Consider the following 18,834-nt stretch of genomic DNA (forward strand, 5'->3'; position numbering starts at 1 on the left):
TGTGTGTGCACGGGGCCTGATAAGCAGTTCTATTTTTAAAGGCCAAGGTCATAGTTCAGGGGCAGGACTGGCCATGACTCAACCAATCATTCTTACTATGGTGCTTAAAAAGCCAATAAATGCCCATAGCAAGGGAAGTTCATATCCCATCAAAAGGAAAGTATCACTGCCAGGACAATGCTTTCTTTATCAGTGTTAAGCAAGGAAACTTCACATACCATCATCTGCAATTATCCTACATATTTGACAATATTCCTGATTGTGTTTTATGGATTAGATTGTAAGCTCCAAGAGGACAGAGACTGTATCTTATCTGGAGGCAATTTCGGCATAGCCAACAGAGCACTGGGAGTCAAGAACATTTGGGTTTGAATTCCACCTCAGATATTTACTAGCTGTGGGACTCCAGACAGGTCACTTTATCTCTCTGAGCCTCAGTTTCTTTATCTGTAAAATGTCAATAAAAATAATAGCATCTACCTCACAGGATTGTTGTAAGGAGCAAAAGAGAGAATACATTTAAAAGGAGGGTAGGTTCCCTGAGCTGACAGAGAGAACAAGCAACTGGCCAAGGAGTCCAGTCCACCATGTGTAGAGTGCTCAGCTGATGAGTGGATTTTGTAGAATGTGTACACATTCTATAATTGGTTGCAGTCTGCTAACCAAGTGGTGAATAGGAGCATCTTTTAATGGCTGTAAACTGTTTAGCTGGAATTGGAGTCCATTCAAAAGGCACTAGGTTCCCTCATCTTTTCTGTCTTTAGTTGACTTCTTCCTGTAGGGTATCTTTCCAGGGAGAGAAGAGAAACAGTGCTGCAGGGGCAGAGGCCTCTAGTCCTTGTCACTGGAGTCTAGGTGAAGGAGACTAGACATGGATTTTGGAAACTGTGAACTTCTTGAGATCAAGAAAACAAGCCATCTGAAGTTGAAGAGTGGAATCATATCAGGTTTTGCAGCCAGCATGGTCCAAGATTGATACTCCAAGGATCAAGGAGTGACCTCTGGACCCAGCTTAGTGGTAGGTAGAGAGCATTAGGGCTCATCCAGTTACAGCAGCCACATTTGGACTTAAATTAGGTGAGATTAATGCTGGGTAGAAACTGAGTTAACTCTGAGACATCTCTTTTAGGGACTGAAGTGGAGGGAGAGGGAAGAGTGTATTTCTCTTTGTTTGTTTGTTTTTGGTTAGGCATTGGGTTAAGTGACTTGCCCAGGGTCACACAGCTAGTAAGTGTTATGTGTATGAGGCCTGATTTGAGCTCAGGTCCTCCTGAATCCAGGGCTGGTGCTGTATCCACTGCTTCACCTCGCTGCCCTGAAGAGTGTATTTCTGAAGAATAGGGTTAGGGGAAGAAATGTTGCTATATCTTAGAAGTTAATATCCCTTTGTAAAAGTAATTGATGCTAATCAATTAAATGGAACTGGGCCTTTACTTACTAAAAGCTATGGGGGGAGGGGATAGAATATTGGCTCAAGTCAATAGCAGTAGTGAAAGTGGTACCCTTGGAACCTCGAGTGGGGGGAGATATCACTAGCCTGGCTCTGGAAGAGTGAGGTTAAGGAATACACCTAACACATATAAAGAGTTTGCAAATTTTAGAATAGAGGTTCTCAACTTTTTTGTATGCCGTCGTTTTCTTTGGCAGTCTAGGAAACCTATGGACCCCTTCTCAGAATAATGCCTTTAAAAGCATTAAATAGAATTACAAAGGAAACCAATTATAATGAAATAGTTATCAAAATATTTTTTAAAAAGTTGGCAGACTCCAGGTTGAGAACGTCTGCCTTAGAGCCTCATTATTATTATTGTTTAAACTTTTTATTGCCTTCTTTGTACACAGCAGGTGCTTAATTTTTTTTAATGAATGGAAAAGCACTGGAAAGAAGGTTGTTTTTAAATTTATTTTATGATTCTCACCTGTAAAATATCTCACACATATACATAATGAAGATTTGCTCACCAGTTCATAAACACCTATATAGATAGTTGTCATCTGCCTTCTGGCAAGTTAAATACAAGCATGAAAGATGTTTTATGTGCATGTTTAATCTTGCCCTCAACCATACAGTTCAAGTCTACATCACTGTCTTAACTTTCACTAAATTCTCATCCTAAATTCTCAGCTACTGATTTAAGTTGTGTGGTATAAGCTCATCAAAACTGTCCCTTCCCCCCCCCCCCAAAATTAGTTTCTTAGGAAATTTAAGAAATTAAGATAAAAGTAGAAATAACCTAAGACAACTAACAGTTATTTGCAGCAAATAACCATGAATATTACTTATCAAAAGAAGTGAGAATTCATTAGTTAAATAGACCTGTTTATTGTTCCAAATGACCATTATTTCAAATCTGCAGATGTTCTAGCTACAAAATATTGGTACTTTTAAAGAAAAAAAGTAAAACAACTAATGGGTAAGGGTACCAAATAAAACAGAAGTACCATTGGCAATGCAAGGACATTGTAGGAGCTACTTCCCTAAAATTACAAATTCCTTGTCTGTCCTCAGAAAAATGTCTCAATGAAATCTTACTTTTTAAGCAACACAGTAATGGACACTACTAATAGCATAATGTACAGGTTGGCATTTTAAAATTACATTACAAAAGCTAAATTTATTTTTAAAAAGTTCTTCAACATACCCAATTGTGTTTATTTTGTCTTTAGAATTACAACTTTGAAATAGAACTTATCCGAGCAAGGCTCCCTCAGTTAGGTTTTAAACAATAAGATATTGTTTTATTCTTTTTATTTGTATCTCCGTTATGCTAGGGCCCAGTGTCAGGCACCTAGTAGGTGCTACATAAGTGCTCATTGATTGATATCAGAAACCTGAAGTTTACTGACAACACAATGAAAATGAATTTTCTCAAATGTGATCACTAGGTGGCACTCTAAAGATGCAGAACAGAAGTAGCAACTGAATTATAAAGTTTTACTGTTGCCTAAGAAAAAAGAAAGAAGGCAACAAAATTTCCAGGATTTGTCTAATCAAAATGCCAACCGTAGGCATGACTTCTGTCTTCTAGTATCTAAAGGGCTGCCACTTGCTGTGGGTGAGTACAGAGAGTAAAGCAAAGACCAATGGGAGAACTTCCAGAGATAGAGATTTGAGATCTTTGTATGCAGAAAATGAAACAATTAGAGCTGCTAAGAAGTGGAATGGGCTATCTCAGGAGGTAGAGGAGATGACCATTTGTCTAGTTATTCGTAGAGGGGATTCTTATTTGTATATAGATTAGATTAGATGGCCTCTGAAATCCCTGTCAGCTCAGAAAGTGGGTAGTTTAGTTTCCTAAAAGAGGAAATAGCGAGAACTTCTTCAATTCATTAATTCAACAATAATGTACTTAGTGGCTGCTTTGTGCTACTGTTTAGTAGGCACTATGATAAGGGATGGGGATAAAAAAGCAAAAACAGCTTGGCCCCCAAGCAGGACTTCACCCTGCCATCTGCCCTATTTCTGTTGTACTCTTCCAAATGGACCTCTGGAGACCATGACCTGGAGTTGCTAATCCACCTAGTTTTGGAACTCCTGCCTATAAACTGTGCTATCCTGATCTGTGAGAGCTTCCTAGACTTCCCAGACTTGATTATGCTACACCCTAGCCATCTTTTTGCCATCTGCCACTGTACCTATAACCCCTCTTCTCTGGCCACCATTTCCCTATATATTATCTCTCTCTATTTGCATTTGTATCCCCAGCACCTGAGTAAACTCAGATACCTTAGCTAGGTGAGAATAATGACTCAATCAATCAAAAGGCCTTAGACTGTGTGGAAAAAGTCTTTGAAAGTCATTGGATGAAGAAAAAGGCAAGAGGTCTATTCCAATTGGTTGGAGGATTTTGTTCCGCCCTCTGGGCCTTACCATATAAGTATTAGGTTTGCCACAAAGAGGAGTGACTTAGAATGTCACTTTCTATAGTGTGCTTGAGGGAGATATCTAGGGGGAAGTCTCAAGAAGTCAACTCTTTGCCCAGTCTCCCCTCCTATGTCCGTCTTTCTACAGACACTATAATAATATAATCAGCTATTTCATTACCCAAATGTTTCCAGTAAACTAAATTCTGCTTCAACCACAAAGTGGCCAGGGGCTAATTAGGAACAGTTATAAATTAAAAGAACCCAACTTTTGCTCAAATGTTAGAAATTCTTCTAACTGGGGCCTCAGGAGCCACTGTGACTGAACTCACAACTCTTTAAAATAAACTCCCTAAAGTTGGAGGAGAGAACCACTACAGACCTTAGGGTATGTTTTATCACCCGAGTAGGCTTAAAATGAGCTAATGATTTTAACAGGTGTTAAACTCATAATAAATATTTTTTCACTCAAACTACTAAATACATTATTGTCGAATTAATGAATTGAAGAAGCTGTCACTATTTCCTCTTTTAGGAAACTAAACTACACACTCTCTGAGCTGACAGGGATTTCAAAGGCCATCTAACCTAAATGTAAAATTACATTTACATTCAATAAAATGTAATATTATTCCATACATTTTTGGTAAAAGGTTGGTAGGTTTTTTGAGCACTTCAATTCCAGAGACAGGGTCCTCTTTTCCTGTTTCCTAGTTTCCAGAAACACCAAACCTACTTATAGATTTAGAATTTGAAATAACTTCAAAGGTCTTCTAGTTCAACCTCTCATTTTACAGCTGAGCAAACTGACGCCCTTAATCCTAGTGACTACTTATCCTACACATAGCTTGTTAGTACATAGTTGTTTGCATGTTGTCTCCTCCAGTGAGCTCCTTGAGCCAGGCACTGTCTTGTTTTTGTACAGTTCCTGGTCCCACAGAAGCAGCTTTTTAAAAAAGGTTTATTGCCTGACTGAGAGGTTCAATTCAATTCAATTCAAACTCAATGAGCATTTGTTAAGTCCTACCACGAGTCAGGAACTGTGCTATGCTTTTGGGATACAATAAGAGGTAAAAGACAGTCCCTGCCCTCGAGGAGCTTATAGTCTATTGGGGGAGACAGCGTGCAAACAAATATACACAAAGCAAGTAAACTACGTACAGGACTAACATGAAATAAGTCACAGAGGGAAGCAATAGAATTAAGAGGGGTTGGTGACTTGTTTAAGGTCACGCAGGCAAAAAGTGCACCTTGACTAAGGTCACACGGTCATGAAGTGGAAAAGCACTATTTGAACTCAAAAAGGATCCCACATTTAGCTTCTGTGATCCGTGTACATCTGACTCCAAACCCCATGCACTTCCTCGCCTCGTCCCTTCCCCCGCACCACGGGGTCTCTTCGGAAGCGAAAACAGCCCCGAACTACGGGAGTTCTAGGAGGGCGCTCGGGGGCCCGGGTAGGCAGGAGCCGGGTGGGGGAGGAGCCTCGGAGGAAAGGCGGGGCGAAGCTGGGAGGAGACGGGAGGGGCAGTCAGTTTCAGGAGTAGCGCTTCCCCAGGAGGAGGCTGGGGAGGCGTGGAAAGCCCCCCAGGCCCCGCCTCCTGGGCTTCCCAGCACGCCCCGCGGAGGAGGAGTCCAGTGGGAGGTGGGAGGGGGTTCGGGGAAAGAGGTGAGAAGGGTGTGCGTGAGGGCGTCGGTTTTGCGACAGGGCGGTGCGTTACGGAAGCGGAAGTGGTGGGTGCGCTTGGCGGCGGCGGCGGGAGCTGCGGAGTCGGGAATCAAAACAAAGGGCTGGGGGGGTGGGGGGGGGAGGCGGTATGGCAGGCATGTGAGAGCAGGTGGAGCAGGTGGCTGAGGTGAGTGTGCAGGGTGGGTGGGGAGGAGCGGAGGGGTCGCGTCACCGCCCTGCGGTCCCTTCCTCCTGGCCCTGGGGGCTGAAAGAAGAACGCTTTTCTTCCGCCTTCCCCCTCCCCCCTCCACACAACTCTTGGGAGGGCTGCTCCCAGCTCCGCGCTCCTCCAGGCTGCGTAGTCTCGGGGACTCCCCGCTTCCCGTGCCTGGCCCCCTGGCCTTGCTCCCGGGCAGCCTTGAGGACACTGGTCCCCCTTCCTCCCCCTACCCCCTGCTTTGGGTTAAGAGTCCAGCAGCTTTCCGTCCTTTGCTTCCCCTCCTGCAAGCAGTTTGGGCTTGGGGGTTGGCAGCTTTGCTGGGATGTGTGTGCCCCCCCCCCCCGTTTTTGCTTTGGAGGGCCGGGGTGGGGGTGGGGGGGCGGACAGCAGGCGGCTCTCTAGCAGAAGAGGGAGAGAGAAGTAAAAGAGGTCCATGGTATCTGACAGTCTTTCTTGCATGCCCCCATCCCGGTCGTCGTAGGTTTTAATGTGGTGGCACACTTAAGTTGTGTTTGTGTGATTGGGAAGGTGACCACAAATAAGAGAACGTTGGGATTGTATAGGAAACAAAAGTCATTTATCTTCACTTCATTGTATGTAGAGAACCATTGTAAAACTGCGGATACCGTTTGATAGAGAACTTGTTATACTAAATGAAATGCAGCAGGTTTGAATATATCCGCTGTAGAAATTCTTTGTATTATAAGACATCACAAAGGATTCAGCAAAGCGCCAAATCTCATAGGCAGTATAACCCGTTAAAAAAAGAAGCCCCTATCCTTGCACCCCAGGAGACTAGACCAGTACCAATATAGTCTTAAGGACAGAATTTAAGATGGGGACTTGGAATTTATCTTGACTCTACTCCCTAAACCTCTTAAGAGACTGGTTGAGTTTCTGGGTCTATTCCAGAAAAAGCTCCGCTTTCATGTTAAGTAGTACACATTCAGCCTGGGACTCTTGATTATCTACAATTTATCCTGTATATATCTTGTTTGTACATAGTTGCTTTCTTGTTGTCTCTCTCATTTACATTGTGAGCTCCTTAGGAGCAGGAACTGTCTTTTTGCCATATCTTGTAACTCCAGTACTTAGGGCTGTGCCTGGCACATAATGAGCATTTAATAAATGTTTTTTGACTGATTGATGAGTTGCCTCATGCATCCAACTAATTAAACATCTTGTTTGATTATGTATTTTACTTTATGTGGTTTCCAGGGACGATTTAGTAAAATTTGAGACGGGTACTATTTGTAGTAATTTATTTTGGGCACTTTCTTCTTGTCCTTCTCAGTACCATTCACTTTACTTTAAATTTGTTCTTGAAAAGGAAAATGAAAGTGGATTAGGCAGATTATACCAAAGTTAGCTTTGGCTCCTTACCAAAGTTTAACAGTTGAATTGTAAATGAGGTGTTAATGAATGATTTTGAGCCTGGAGCTACACTGTTAGTTCTCTTGTGAAGAGATGAGCATATTTATTTTACCTCATTGGATGGGATGTCAGTGAACTTCAGGTAGGGTGGGTCAGTATCAGGCACACTAGAATTTCTTCTGACTAAAAAAAAGTAGGGACACAAAATAGAGGTTTGGTGGTAAGGAGAAAATTGATGAAATGAATCGGAACATTTACTTGTATGTTCTATTCCAGGCCTTTTTTTTGATCACACAGATGTTAGTTCTCTTCCCCACTTCCAAATTACTTTGTATCTGTTTTTCTTTTACTTATCCATGTACATGTTATTTCCGTCCTGTATAATGTAAGCTTCTTAAGGGTAAGGTTTATTTGAATGTGTCTTTGTAGCCACAGAGCCTTACCTACACCTAGTAAACATTTAATAAATGCATATTGAATTATGCTTTAAAAATGATCAGTATTTAAGATAATAGAATCTGTAACTGTCTATCTGTGACCACAAGTTGTAAGGGGAAAGGAAAATGACCATAATGGGAATCCAGTATTTCATCAGAAACATGTATTGCATTTCCTAATTTTACCTCAAGATTCCGAAAAGGTTTAGCCAGTGAGTTTGTTGCTCTTTCAAGATTCTGTGACTCATAAGTTGTAGCAAAATCAGAAGATGATGAACACTAGTGCATCTGAAAAAAGTACTTTATTATTACTTAATACAGCCATGCAGAGTTTGGATCATTTTACATATGTGCCATATCTCTGTGAGTTAGATCTCATGTGCAAAGTCTCACATCCCTAAATGAATTTTGAGGACATTTTATTTTCTCTGAGGGAAGAAGGGAAAGGTGGTGTCAGTATCAGTACTCAGTTGCAGGTATAATCAGTGCTGTTATTTTCTGTTAAACTAGGTTGCTAGAAGTCCCTGCAGAAAGTTTGAAGCTTTGGAGGAATTCTCCAGTTAAATTAATCTCATATCTGTAGCTGGATGACTTGGTATTCATGAGGACAATGAAAGTCTGTTGGAAAGAAAGTTAGATATGAAATAAATTAAAGTAATGACCTCAGCTTGTGATGAATTAAAAAAAAGATAAAATTAAGGTTCACTTGTGATTTTAAGACCTCCTGAAATCATAGTGTCTAAATTAGTCAGAGACAGGTTAGTTAGGAGGAAGATTTTGAATGTTGTCTATAAAAGTAATTCTTTGGAAAGAATACGTTTTGAGGAAGATAGCTTGAAAGAAATATTTAGGGGTGAATTTTAAAAAAAATCTAAAAAAGTGTCTTCTTTTGGGAAATTACTGAGAGGAAATGTTCGTAACTATTTCATAAAGTTTAAAAATAGAAGACCAGGGATGGTGGTTGGATATATTTGTGTAGAAAATGAAAAGAACTTGGGCATGAAACATTGTTTTTGCCATTGTCAGGCTTTCCCCAGGTAAATGGGCAACAGTGACCTGATCTGTTGTTTTGTTAAATTACAAGAATGTCTTTGTAATTTGTGATTCTAAATCATGAGTGAACTGCTTAGAATAAAATCGTCAGTTCTGAAGATGAATAGTTTATTTATTTTTCATTAGTGATGTCAGTTTATAATAGTGAAATAAGTAGAGGAATGAAGTACAAAGTTCCCAGACAATTCTTTTTTTTTTTTTTTTGGGCTAGGCAATTGGGGTTAAATAACTTGCCCAAGGTCACACAACTAGTAAGTGTCAAGTGTCTGAGGTCACATTTGAACTCGGGTCCTCCTGATTCCAAGGCCAGAGCTCTAGCCACTGTGCCACCTAGCTGCCCCCCAGACAATTCTTGAATGGTTTTCTGGGCATTCATGGAAGGTGCCCATGACTAAGCAGTCATGAAAGATTGGATTTTACATACTATCAAAAATAATATGCAGTAAAATATCTTTAACACCTTTTAAAATTACCTATTTTTGGTAGTGAAGATGGATAGTTTGTTCCTATAAAAATACTGGTGTTAATAGAAGTGAATAGTAGCTTTCAAGCGAGTAAGTTGTGTTCAGAATACTTTGGTAAACTGTATCTATATCTTCCTGTGTATGATATCGATTTGATATTTTTTTAAAAATTTGATCATTAAACTGACTTGATTATACTATACACATATTGAAATCTTAAATAGAAAGAAAATAGGTTTTTTTGTGCTACATAAAAATAATGTTCAAATCCATTCTTCACAGGGGGGGAAGAATGAAAGAAAGGAAAGACAAAAGAATGTTGAACTGCACTGTATGGTTGTATGATGGAAGGAAATGGAACCGAGAACCCCTGCAATAGGTCACGTGGATGGCTTCAACAAGATAGTGATGCTAAGCCATGGCTTTGGAAATTTTCTAATTGCTTTTCTCGTCCTGAACAGACATTGCCACTTAGTCCCAAAACGGTAACTATATGGTATACTAACAACATAGGGAATTTGTTATTGAAATTTTCATTGGTTTATATTGTCTAGTATATTATGTCAATATGGTCAATGACAAGCTTTCTTATTGTATACTTTTTGTAATGTTCTTTTGTTGTTCATTATGTTTTCTGACTAAAGAGCAGTACATTTTCATAACTCCTGTGCTCAGTGGAAGAGCAGATACTTTAAATATTTAATGTTAGACTCTTAGGAAGGCTTTTTCCCTTTATACCTGGCAGCAGTTGACTCTAAAGATAAATGCTCCATCGTATTGTGTAACAAAAGAAGTGATCAAAATGAAGATTATAGTTACTATAGCTCAAGTGTTGAGGTTTTTTTCTTATAATACAGAAAAGGAAATTGAGAGCTTTATTGGCTTTCAATGCTTTGTTATACCATAACTCTTTATTACTTTTTTTCTTTAAAGAAAATTTATTTTTCTTAATGCCTGTATTACATTTATTTCCAAATTCCTTCGTTCCCCTTCCCTTACATAGTGAGTCATCACTGGCAAGCCATTTTCTTTCAAAATTTTCTTAACAATTTCGCATTTTTTTCCTATGCAAAATTTTCTTACCCTCTAGTGCTTATTGTTTTAGTTTTCTGTGGGTTTTTCTAATTTGTTTTTCTTCTTAGATTTCAGATGAATTGCAGAGACTCACTGAATATAATATGAATGCTACTTGTTTATTACTTTATACACTTGCGTTCTTAATTTCCATCCTATATGTATCTTTATTGAGCTCCTTTAATAACTAGTTTGGTTCATGATTCTGTGTGGGAAGTGTAAGAAACTCTTTCTTTAGCATAGTTTACTTGAAAATTGTCAGTAAGTAATTTAGTTTGCGACTATATTGCTTATTGTCTATTTCATTCTTGGAAATTTTGGTCAGTTGGGAGTAGTTGTAAAGTAACTGCTGTGGGTTAAATTCATTTTCTGGAGTACATCAGCACTAGAAATAGAAATTTCTTGAAAAAGTAGTCTATATCTGATACCTCCGTGTCAACATTGTCTAGTCTCTCCTCGACCCTTCACAGTCTGATTTCTTTCCTCAACATTGCAGAAATTGTCTTCTTTGGTCGCTAGTGATCCTCCAATCGCTAGTACACTGTCCTTTTCCCAGTTCTTGTTCTCCATAAGCCCTCCAAAGTATTTGGTTCTGTTAACTACCTCTTTTAGATGTTTTGTCCTTGAAGGCTGTGGTAGCAAACTCAGGTAGAAACAAATCCTTGTGGGCTCTATATTGACTTTGAAAACCACAAATTAACATTCTCTGTACTGTATTGTGTTTTCATTTATTTTGTTAAACATTTCTCAGTTATATTTTAATCTGGTTCAGGTTTGATACTTATTCTCCTGGTTGTCCTCTTCATATTGATCTTAGTTTGTCTCCACTTTTTGCTTGTCTTCTTTCTGATCCTTAAGATGAGTATTTCCCATGTGTCTGTCCTTAGTACCTTTTTTCGTTGTCAACTCTCTTGGCAGTCTTTTACTCCCACAGAATCAACTATCACTTTTATTTGAATGACTCTAAAATCTTTATCTTTATCACTGCCCTTTCTTTTCAGTTGTTAACCACAGTTCCTAGTTCACACATCCCATATATTCAGTCTGTTGTCAAATCTTGTCATTTCTACCTTCACAATATGTCTTTCTCTCTGCTCCCACAGTCACCACTGGGTCAGTCCTTTATCACCTCTTGCTTGGGACCATTACAGTAACTTTTTAATCAGTCTCCTTGCCTCAAGTCTTCTCCAGCTGCAATCTGTCACCCACTCAGCTGTCAGCTACTTACTCAATAAATTCCAGTGACTTCCTCTGATCCCCAGTTTAAACAAGTCAGCTAGCATTTATTAAGTGTCTACTTTATGCAAAGCACTGGGCTAAATGCTGGTGATACAAAGAAAGGGAAAGGAAGGAAATAAGCCCTTGTGTAGTGTCTATGTTCTAGGCACTGTGCCAAGTGCTATTTACAAATATATCATTTGATCTTCACAACAACCCTGGGAGGTGGGTGCTAATATTATTATGCCCTTTATAGTTGAGGAAATTGAGGCAAACAGAAGTTAAGTGATTTGCCCAGGGTCATACACACATAATATAAATTGGAGATAACCCTAGAGGGAAGGCACTAAGATTCAGGAGGACTGGGCAAAGCTTCTTATAGAAGGTGGGCCTTTAGGTGATATTTGAAGGGAGCCAAGGAAGCCAGGAGGCAGAGAGGAGAGGGAGAGGGCATGGGAGGCATGGGAGATAGTCAGTGAGAATGCCTGGAGCCAGGAGGAGTATCAAGTGCGAGGAACAGCAAACAGGCCTTTGTAATTGGATTGAAGAGCATATAGAAGGGAGTAAAGTGTAAGAAGATGAGAAATGGAGGAAGGGGCCAGTGTTTGAAGAGCTTTAAAAGCCAAACAAAGGATTTTATATTTAATCCTAGAGATGACAGCCACTGGAGTTTATTGAATGCGGAGGGGTGGTAGTAAAATGGTCAGACCTGAGCTTTAGGAAGATCATTTTGACGCCTGAGTGGAGGCTCCATTGGAATAAGGAGAAACTTGAAACAGAGAACCTCTCAGAAGGCTATTCTTACAATCGAGGGGTGGGGAGCTCCTCTACCAGGGTAGAATCAGTGTCAAGAAAAAAAGGGGTGTATAAGATTGATGTTGCAAAGGTATAAACAATGAGACTTAGCAACTGATTGGATGTGGGGAGGGTGAGAGTGAAGAGTCGAGGGTAACACCTAGGTGTCGAGTTTGGATGACTGGGAAGTTGGTGGTACCCTTGATAGTAGGAAGAAGGGAGAGTTTGGGAGGAAAAGTAATGAGTTGCTTTTTGGACATATTGAATTTAAGCTATTTGTGGGTCTAGTTCAAGATGTCTTTATAGACAATTGGAAATGCTAGACCAGAGGACAGGAGACAGGTCAGACAATTGATCCAATCATCGGCATAGGGATGATAATTATATCTTCTTGGGAGCTGATGAAATCACCAAATAGAAAATCTTTTGGCATTGGAAGTGTTTTTACCACCTGGCACCTTTCTACCTTCAGGGCTTCTTACACTTTACTCCCCTCCATGGATATATGATCTAGCCACCCTCTTGCTTTGGGATCCACACAGCACTTCATCTCCCAACTCTTTGAATTTGAACTGACAGTACTCTATGCCTAGAATGTTCTCCCTACCCACCTCTGCCTCCTAGGTTATCTGGCTTCCTTCAAGACTTAGCTCTGTACCAGGTCTGTGCCAGGTCCATCACCATACCCACCCCAGTCCCTTCACTCTGGGATTACCTTCCATTTACAGGTTATACTGTCAAGTATGTACATACCTATTTTCATATTGTCTCCCTCATTAGAATGTGAGCTCCTTAAGAGTGGAGACCATTTTTGCTTTTCTTTGTATCCTCAGGGCTTTTCACCATGCCTGGCGTGTAATAAATGCTTAATAAATACTTGCTGACTGTCTGATTTCTACACCCAGTTCTTTAATTGCCTACCTAGAGAATATTTCTGCCTTAAACTCAACACATTCAGAATTGACCTTGATAGATTTTGCCTTAAACTTCCTCCTCGTTCTGATTTCACATTTTCTGTCAGTGGTATCACCACTTACCTAGTCTTCCGTTTTTGAAACCTTGGTGTTTATTTGGCTCTCCCTCTGTCCTTCATTTCTAATATCCAACCAGTCACCAAGCCCTGTTGATTCTACCTCTTTAGCATCTCAGATTCTTGTTTCTTCTTTCCAATCTGTTGTAGGTACTTATTACCACTTGCTTAGGCTATTGCAATCGACCTCATTCTCTCAGATCTATCATACTATAGTTAACCACCTTTATTCATCTATCTGGTTATGTCTCTCCTCTGTCCAAGCTGACTTAGAAAAAGCAAAGCTTGGTATTTGGAACCCTCAATAATGTGGTACTGTTTTCCCTTATTATTCTCATATACTCCAGCCAAATTGAATTATAAGCTGATCTGTGTAGATGCTCTATACTTCCTTGCTTTCTTGCCATTGCTTGTGTTGTTTCTTTGTCTTGAATGCTCCTCATTCCTTTTTGAATTCCTTCCATTTCCAATACTACCTCCTCCTTTAGTCTTCATTCTACCCAGTTGCCCTCTTTGAACTCCAATAGTACTCTAACCCTTTCTTATGTACATGTCATATATTATTTTGTATTATATTTGTGTGTCATTTTACCCATTCGGCTATAAGCTTCCTGAGAGCAAGGATAGTGTCTTACCTAAATTTTTTATCACAAACCCTAGTACAGTGTCCTTTACATGGTAGGCTCTCGGTAAATGTTTCATTTGAATTCAAATCTCTGAACTCAAAGTTTGGTAGCCTTTTTATCTGAACTCACTTATGTTGATTTGTAGTACATCTACTTAAATATTCAGTCCCTTAAAACTGAGTAATAATGATGACTTCGTCTGTTACTCCATTTTAGTTTTTATTTGTTGGATAAAGTAGTACTTAAATAGACTTAGGGTTTGTGCTTTTGAATGGAATGTGAGGGAAATTTTAAGCTTCATATCCTAATTAAGACACATTCCAATCTTTCATTTTTCAGAAAGATTACATGGAGAAGAAAGTTGTTGTAGATTTAAAGGATGTACCATCTCCTCTTCATGCTGGCACTAAACTTTTCCCAGCAGCCCCAATTCCAGATATTCATCCTCTTCAGCAACCTCAAATACAACTTCCGCCTGCTCCTAAAGTAAGCTGCTGTGCTCATTGCTCTAATGACCCCTCAACTCCTCCGATGCACTTTGGTGGTGGCAGCGGCGGCAGCACTGGTGGCAGAGGTACTGGGGGCTTGATTCACGCTGGCTCACTATTAGACTCACCAGGCACTGGAACAATCACTTGTCAAGTAGGGTCAGGGTTTGCTTTTCAGTCTGCATCTTCACTCAAGAATGCTCCAGCTAGAAATAATTTGGCAGGCATTGCAGGTGACTTTTCCAGCATGTGTATAGAAAGTAACTTCTCTTCCTGTAAACACCTGCCCTGTTGTGGAAAACTCCATTTCCAATCATGTCATGGTAATGTGCGCAAACTGCATCAGTTCCCAGCTCTTCCGAGCTGCACCTCTTCTGGCTATTTCCCCTGTTCTGATTTCACAAGTGGGTCTCCTGGGCATTTGGAAGAGCACATTTCACAGTCGGAGCTCACATCCCATGTGTGCACCAACCCTTTGCATCTAAATGTGGCACCATCGGTTTGTCTAAAGGGCTCTCATTACTGCGAAGACTGTTTAAGCAAGGTTTGTATATTTTTAGCTTTGTTTTTCCACAATGTGTAAACATAGTTGGGGTTTTAGGAATGAGAATTTGTAAGGATTCTTTTTTTAATTTAGAAGAAAATTTTATTAATTAATATAACTTTTGCTGGTCTTGGAGGAAGATGTGAAATCAATCAACAATAAGAATTAGGTCTGACATTGAAGGTAAAGTGAAAGAACTACTCAAACAGAAATATAGTTATGTCAAAACAGAGCTTGTACCGGGCTAGGTATTTCATGCTTTGTAGAACTTATTGTTTGTTTTATCTGGACCTGTAATTTTATTGGTGTGGGAAAGCTCATTTGTAGACTCTCCACTGATACAGATCAATAACTTGTCCTTAATTATGGTCTTAAAGAATTACTTGGGGCACTGAGAGTTGGCAGCTTTGCCCATGGTACCACAACTAGTATATATCACAGATAGAACTTGAACCTAGGTCTTGCTGATAAGGCCAGCCTTTTATCCATTACACCATTTTGCCTCTCAGAGTTTCTTACATTACAGCAGATTTACCATTGTTTATTTAAGCTATGTGAACCTACAAAATCAGGTCAGTTTTCCAGAGTTTTTTCTTTTGTCTTTGCATAAAGACAAGAAGATTATAGCACATTTGTGATGTAAATTAATTACTTTTTTAGCTTAAAGCATTTGAAAGATTTGATTTTACAGATTCACTTGTAGTTCAGAATTTAGATGAGCTTTGCACATTTATAGTAAAATTGGGAACCTGATACTTGAGTATAATGCATGACTGCATTTACATGAAAAACTTTAATGCCCCTTATGTAAAACACATGATTTGTTGTCAGTTATTTCAGTCCTGTCCAACTCTTCGAGACCTCATTTGGGGTTTTCTTGGCAAAGATGTTGGAGTAGTTTGCCATTTTCTTTTCCAGCTTATTTTACAAATGAGCTAACGGGTACACAGGGATAAGTGAGGTGCTTAGGGTCACTTACGAGTATCTTGAAACTGGATTTGAACTCAGGCTTTCTGACTCTAGACCCTGTGCTTTATCTACTTTGCGACCTACTTGCCCCCAAAGCACATGTATATGAAGAAATAGCTTGTAGGTGATGTGAGCCTTAGAACATGGAGTTTTTCTAGCCATTCTTTGCATGGTCATATTTTGTGATAGAGAATAAGGGACAACTGCTTGAAATTAGTTTCTGAATTTAATGTCAGTGGGTTCCAGGAAATATAACTGAAAATTAATTTTGATAGAGAGTTGGAAAAGTATTAAGTATATTCAGCACATGCTTTTTGGGTATGAGTATGATTATAAAGTCTAAAATAATGTGATTGAAAAACTTGTTTTTAACAGCCGGCAAGAAATAGCATAATTGATGCTGCTAAAGTCTGGCCAAATATTCCACCTCCTAATACTCAAACTGCATCGATTTCTATCCCTTTGTGTAATGGCTGTGGAACCAAAGGAACAGGGAATGAGACAGCTTTGCTACTTGCAAATAGTCTTAGCAAAACAGCATCAAAATATGGTAAATTATATTTAAATACACGTTTTATATTAGTTTTATTTTTAATGTAAAATGTTAATATCATAAATATATTTCATTATCTTTAATTTTGAGAGTAGTGCTAAAGCCTTCTGTTTCCTTTTTTTCTTCTTTCTAGCCAAAAACCCATTCTAAAACTCCTAAATCAATAGGTTTTTATTTCATCTTAAATTGGGTCTCTTCTGTTAGGAGGATTAAAGTGTTGGAAGAGACTACCTTGTTACTGTCAAGTTAGGATTACAGTTGGTGGGATTTGTTACTGAGTCTCTCATCTTTGTCTAATCGAAATAGGAATTTTAGTCGTGGAAGATTTATGAATGCCTACTGTATGTTAAGGTAACAGCTATTTCACAGAAGTACTGTTCAATATTCCGTCTTAATTTTTAAAAATTATAAATATTAAATCAGATATTAATGCAGAGCTAAATATTAAAGTATTTTTAACTGCTCAACCTTTTTTACTTTCTCTAGTACTTTCTTTAGTTTTACTTATATAGCTGCAGTAATTTTTCATATGTGTGTTGGTTTCAGAGAAATATGACTGGTCAAAAAATAAGTCAGATTTATAAATTGACTTGCTTTACTTCACCAGATCATGTGAGCTTTAAGGTTTGGGTTTTTTTTTCCTTGTAAATAGAGATGGCATTTTAAATGGCAAATTTGGTATTTTTCCCCTCATAGTAGTGGTTTATTGTTGAGGGAACATGATATATAATCAAGTGTTTCTTTTCTACCAAGTATATTTAACTTGAAAAAATAATAGCAGGAATCTTACTTGATTTTATTTTCATCATTTTTTCTTTTTCTGTGATTACAATAGAACATGTTAAATTTTTTAAAGGGTCATCAGAAGTTGCAATAGCAGGACAGGTGCTAGAAAACTTACCCCCCATCGGAGTTTTTTGGGACATTGAAAACTGCTCTGTTCCTTCTGGCCGGTCAGCTGTGGCTGTTGTACAACGAATTCGTGAGAAGTTTTTTAAAGGCCACAGAGAAGCAGAATTCATCTGTGTCTGTGATATCAGTAAAGAAAGCAAAGAAGTTATTCAGGAGCTGAATAATTGCCAGGTAAAAGAAAACACTCTACTATGGTATAGTAATAAGTATAAATTATTTGAAATTTTTTCAAATTATAATAAATAATGTCCAGTAATATTCATTTCATATCCTTATTGGGTGTGTTTTCTTCTGTTGACTGATTGGGACCATATGAAGTTATCTATCTTTCTGTACTTTATCTATCTAGATAATATAATGATAATTATTAATTCCCAATTGTATCTAATTAGCCAGTCCTAGGTAATTGTATTTTTTGTTTTGTATTGTTATTTGGATATTATGAATTTTTCATGTGTTTGCCTTATCTCTTCAATTAGTTATTTTCCTGATGAAGGGGGAAGTCTTCTTTGTCTACTCCGTAAAGTCTCTTTCACATAGTAGATAATAAATATTTTGTTGATTGATAAAGAATAATTTTAGAGAAGCAGTGTTGAATAGTACTGAACTTGGAACTAGGAAGATCTGGATTCTCATCTCACCTTTGTAACTTACTAGCCTGTTGACTCTGAGTAGTCACTTAAGCTCTCTAAATGGAGATAACAATAGTTGTCAACCATATAGAGTTTTTGTGAGGCTCAAATGAAATGAGGTACCTCACATGTTTTATAAACTTTAAAGTATTCAATAAATATACTATTGTTAATATTATTGTTACTTTTGAGAGCTTTAGGTGAATGAATATTCACAGAATCAAAACTAAAAAAGCATTACATGACATTTTAAAATATCTTAGCAGTCATTTCAGTAAGTCAGCTACCCTGATAGTTACTTCTTCAAGCTATTTATTGTATATTTTATTTTTTCAAGGTGATAAGTTTTTAGTTTTGTGCTAGGTAATAACCACATTACCTAATTGGAAAAAAAAAACTGATGCAAAGTTGTTGAAATGCTAGGTTCTTTTTTTAATAATGGACGCTTTGTGAATTATTATATTATCTAAAATTACATTTCTATTAAGCATCTACTGAAATTTCTACTTATATATCTTTTATGTTGCTGGACAACCTCTGAAAATAGAACTTTTCCTGATAGAGGGTACATTTATGTGCTTCATTATTGCTATTTTTTGTGTGTTGGAGTTAAGGTTCAGGAAATCAAATAAGAGAGAATGCTTTATATGAGCCTTATAACTTTGAAATAAAAATACAAAGGCATTTCAGGAGTTTGTCTATTCCCATCCTTCCTCTTTTTTCCTTCTCCTATCTTTCCATTGTCGTAATTTCTTAGGTGGTTAATAACTACAAGAATATAATCCACAGATTTCATTTTAATCATAGTTTCAAATCCCTGCCATTATCTTCATATTTTAACCAAAGCTGCTTAATTAATTTGTCTCAGATTTTGTTTCTTTCCTTCTGTCTATCCTCTGATTTAAGAATTAA

The 18,834-nt window shown here is 38.3% G+C and overlaps 1 protein-coding gene across 3 annotated transcripts in view; it reads left to right on the top strand.

Moving 5' to 3' along the window:
* Positions 1-5,675: 5,675 nt before the first annotated feature.
* Positions 5,676-18,834, top strand: part of MARF1 (meiosis regulator and mRNA stability factor 1) — a 50,677-nt gene continuing 37,518 nt past the window's right edge. For all 3 annotated transcript variants that reach the window (XM_027839210.1, XM_027839212.1, XM_027839211.1), the window contains exons 1-5: positions 5,676-5,720; positions 9,364-9,566; positions 14,164-14,856; positions 16,201-16,375; positions 17,235-17,461. In XM_027839210.1, the coding sequence (XP_027695011.1) occupies positions 9,423-9,566; positions 14,164-14,856; positions 16,201-16,375; positions 17,235-17,461 (1,239 nt within the window). In that variant the 5' untranslated portion in view covers positions 5,676-5,720; positions 9,364-9,422. The remainder of the gene's footprint in view (positions 5,721-9,363; positions 9,567-14,163; positions 14,857-16,200; positions 16,376-17,234; positions 17,462-18,834) is intronic.

Source organism: Vombatus ursinus, unplaced genomic scaffold (genome assembly GCF_900497805.2).
Source record: "Vombatus ursinus unplaced genomic scaffold, bare-nosed wombat genome assembly UNPS02014832.1, whole genome shotgun sequence".
NCBI lineage: Eukaryota > Metazoa > Chordata > Mammalia > Diprotodontia > Vombatidae > Vombatus > Vombatus ursinus.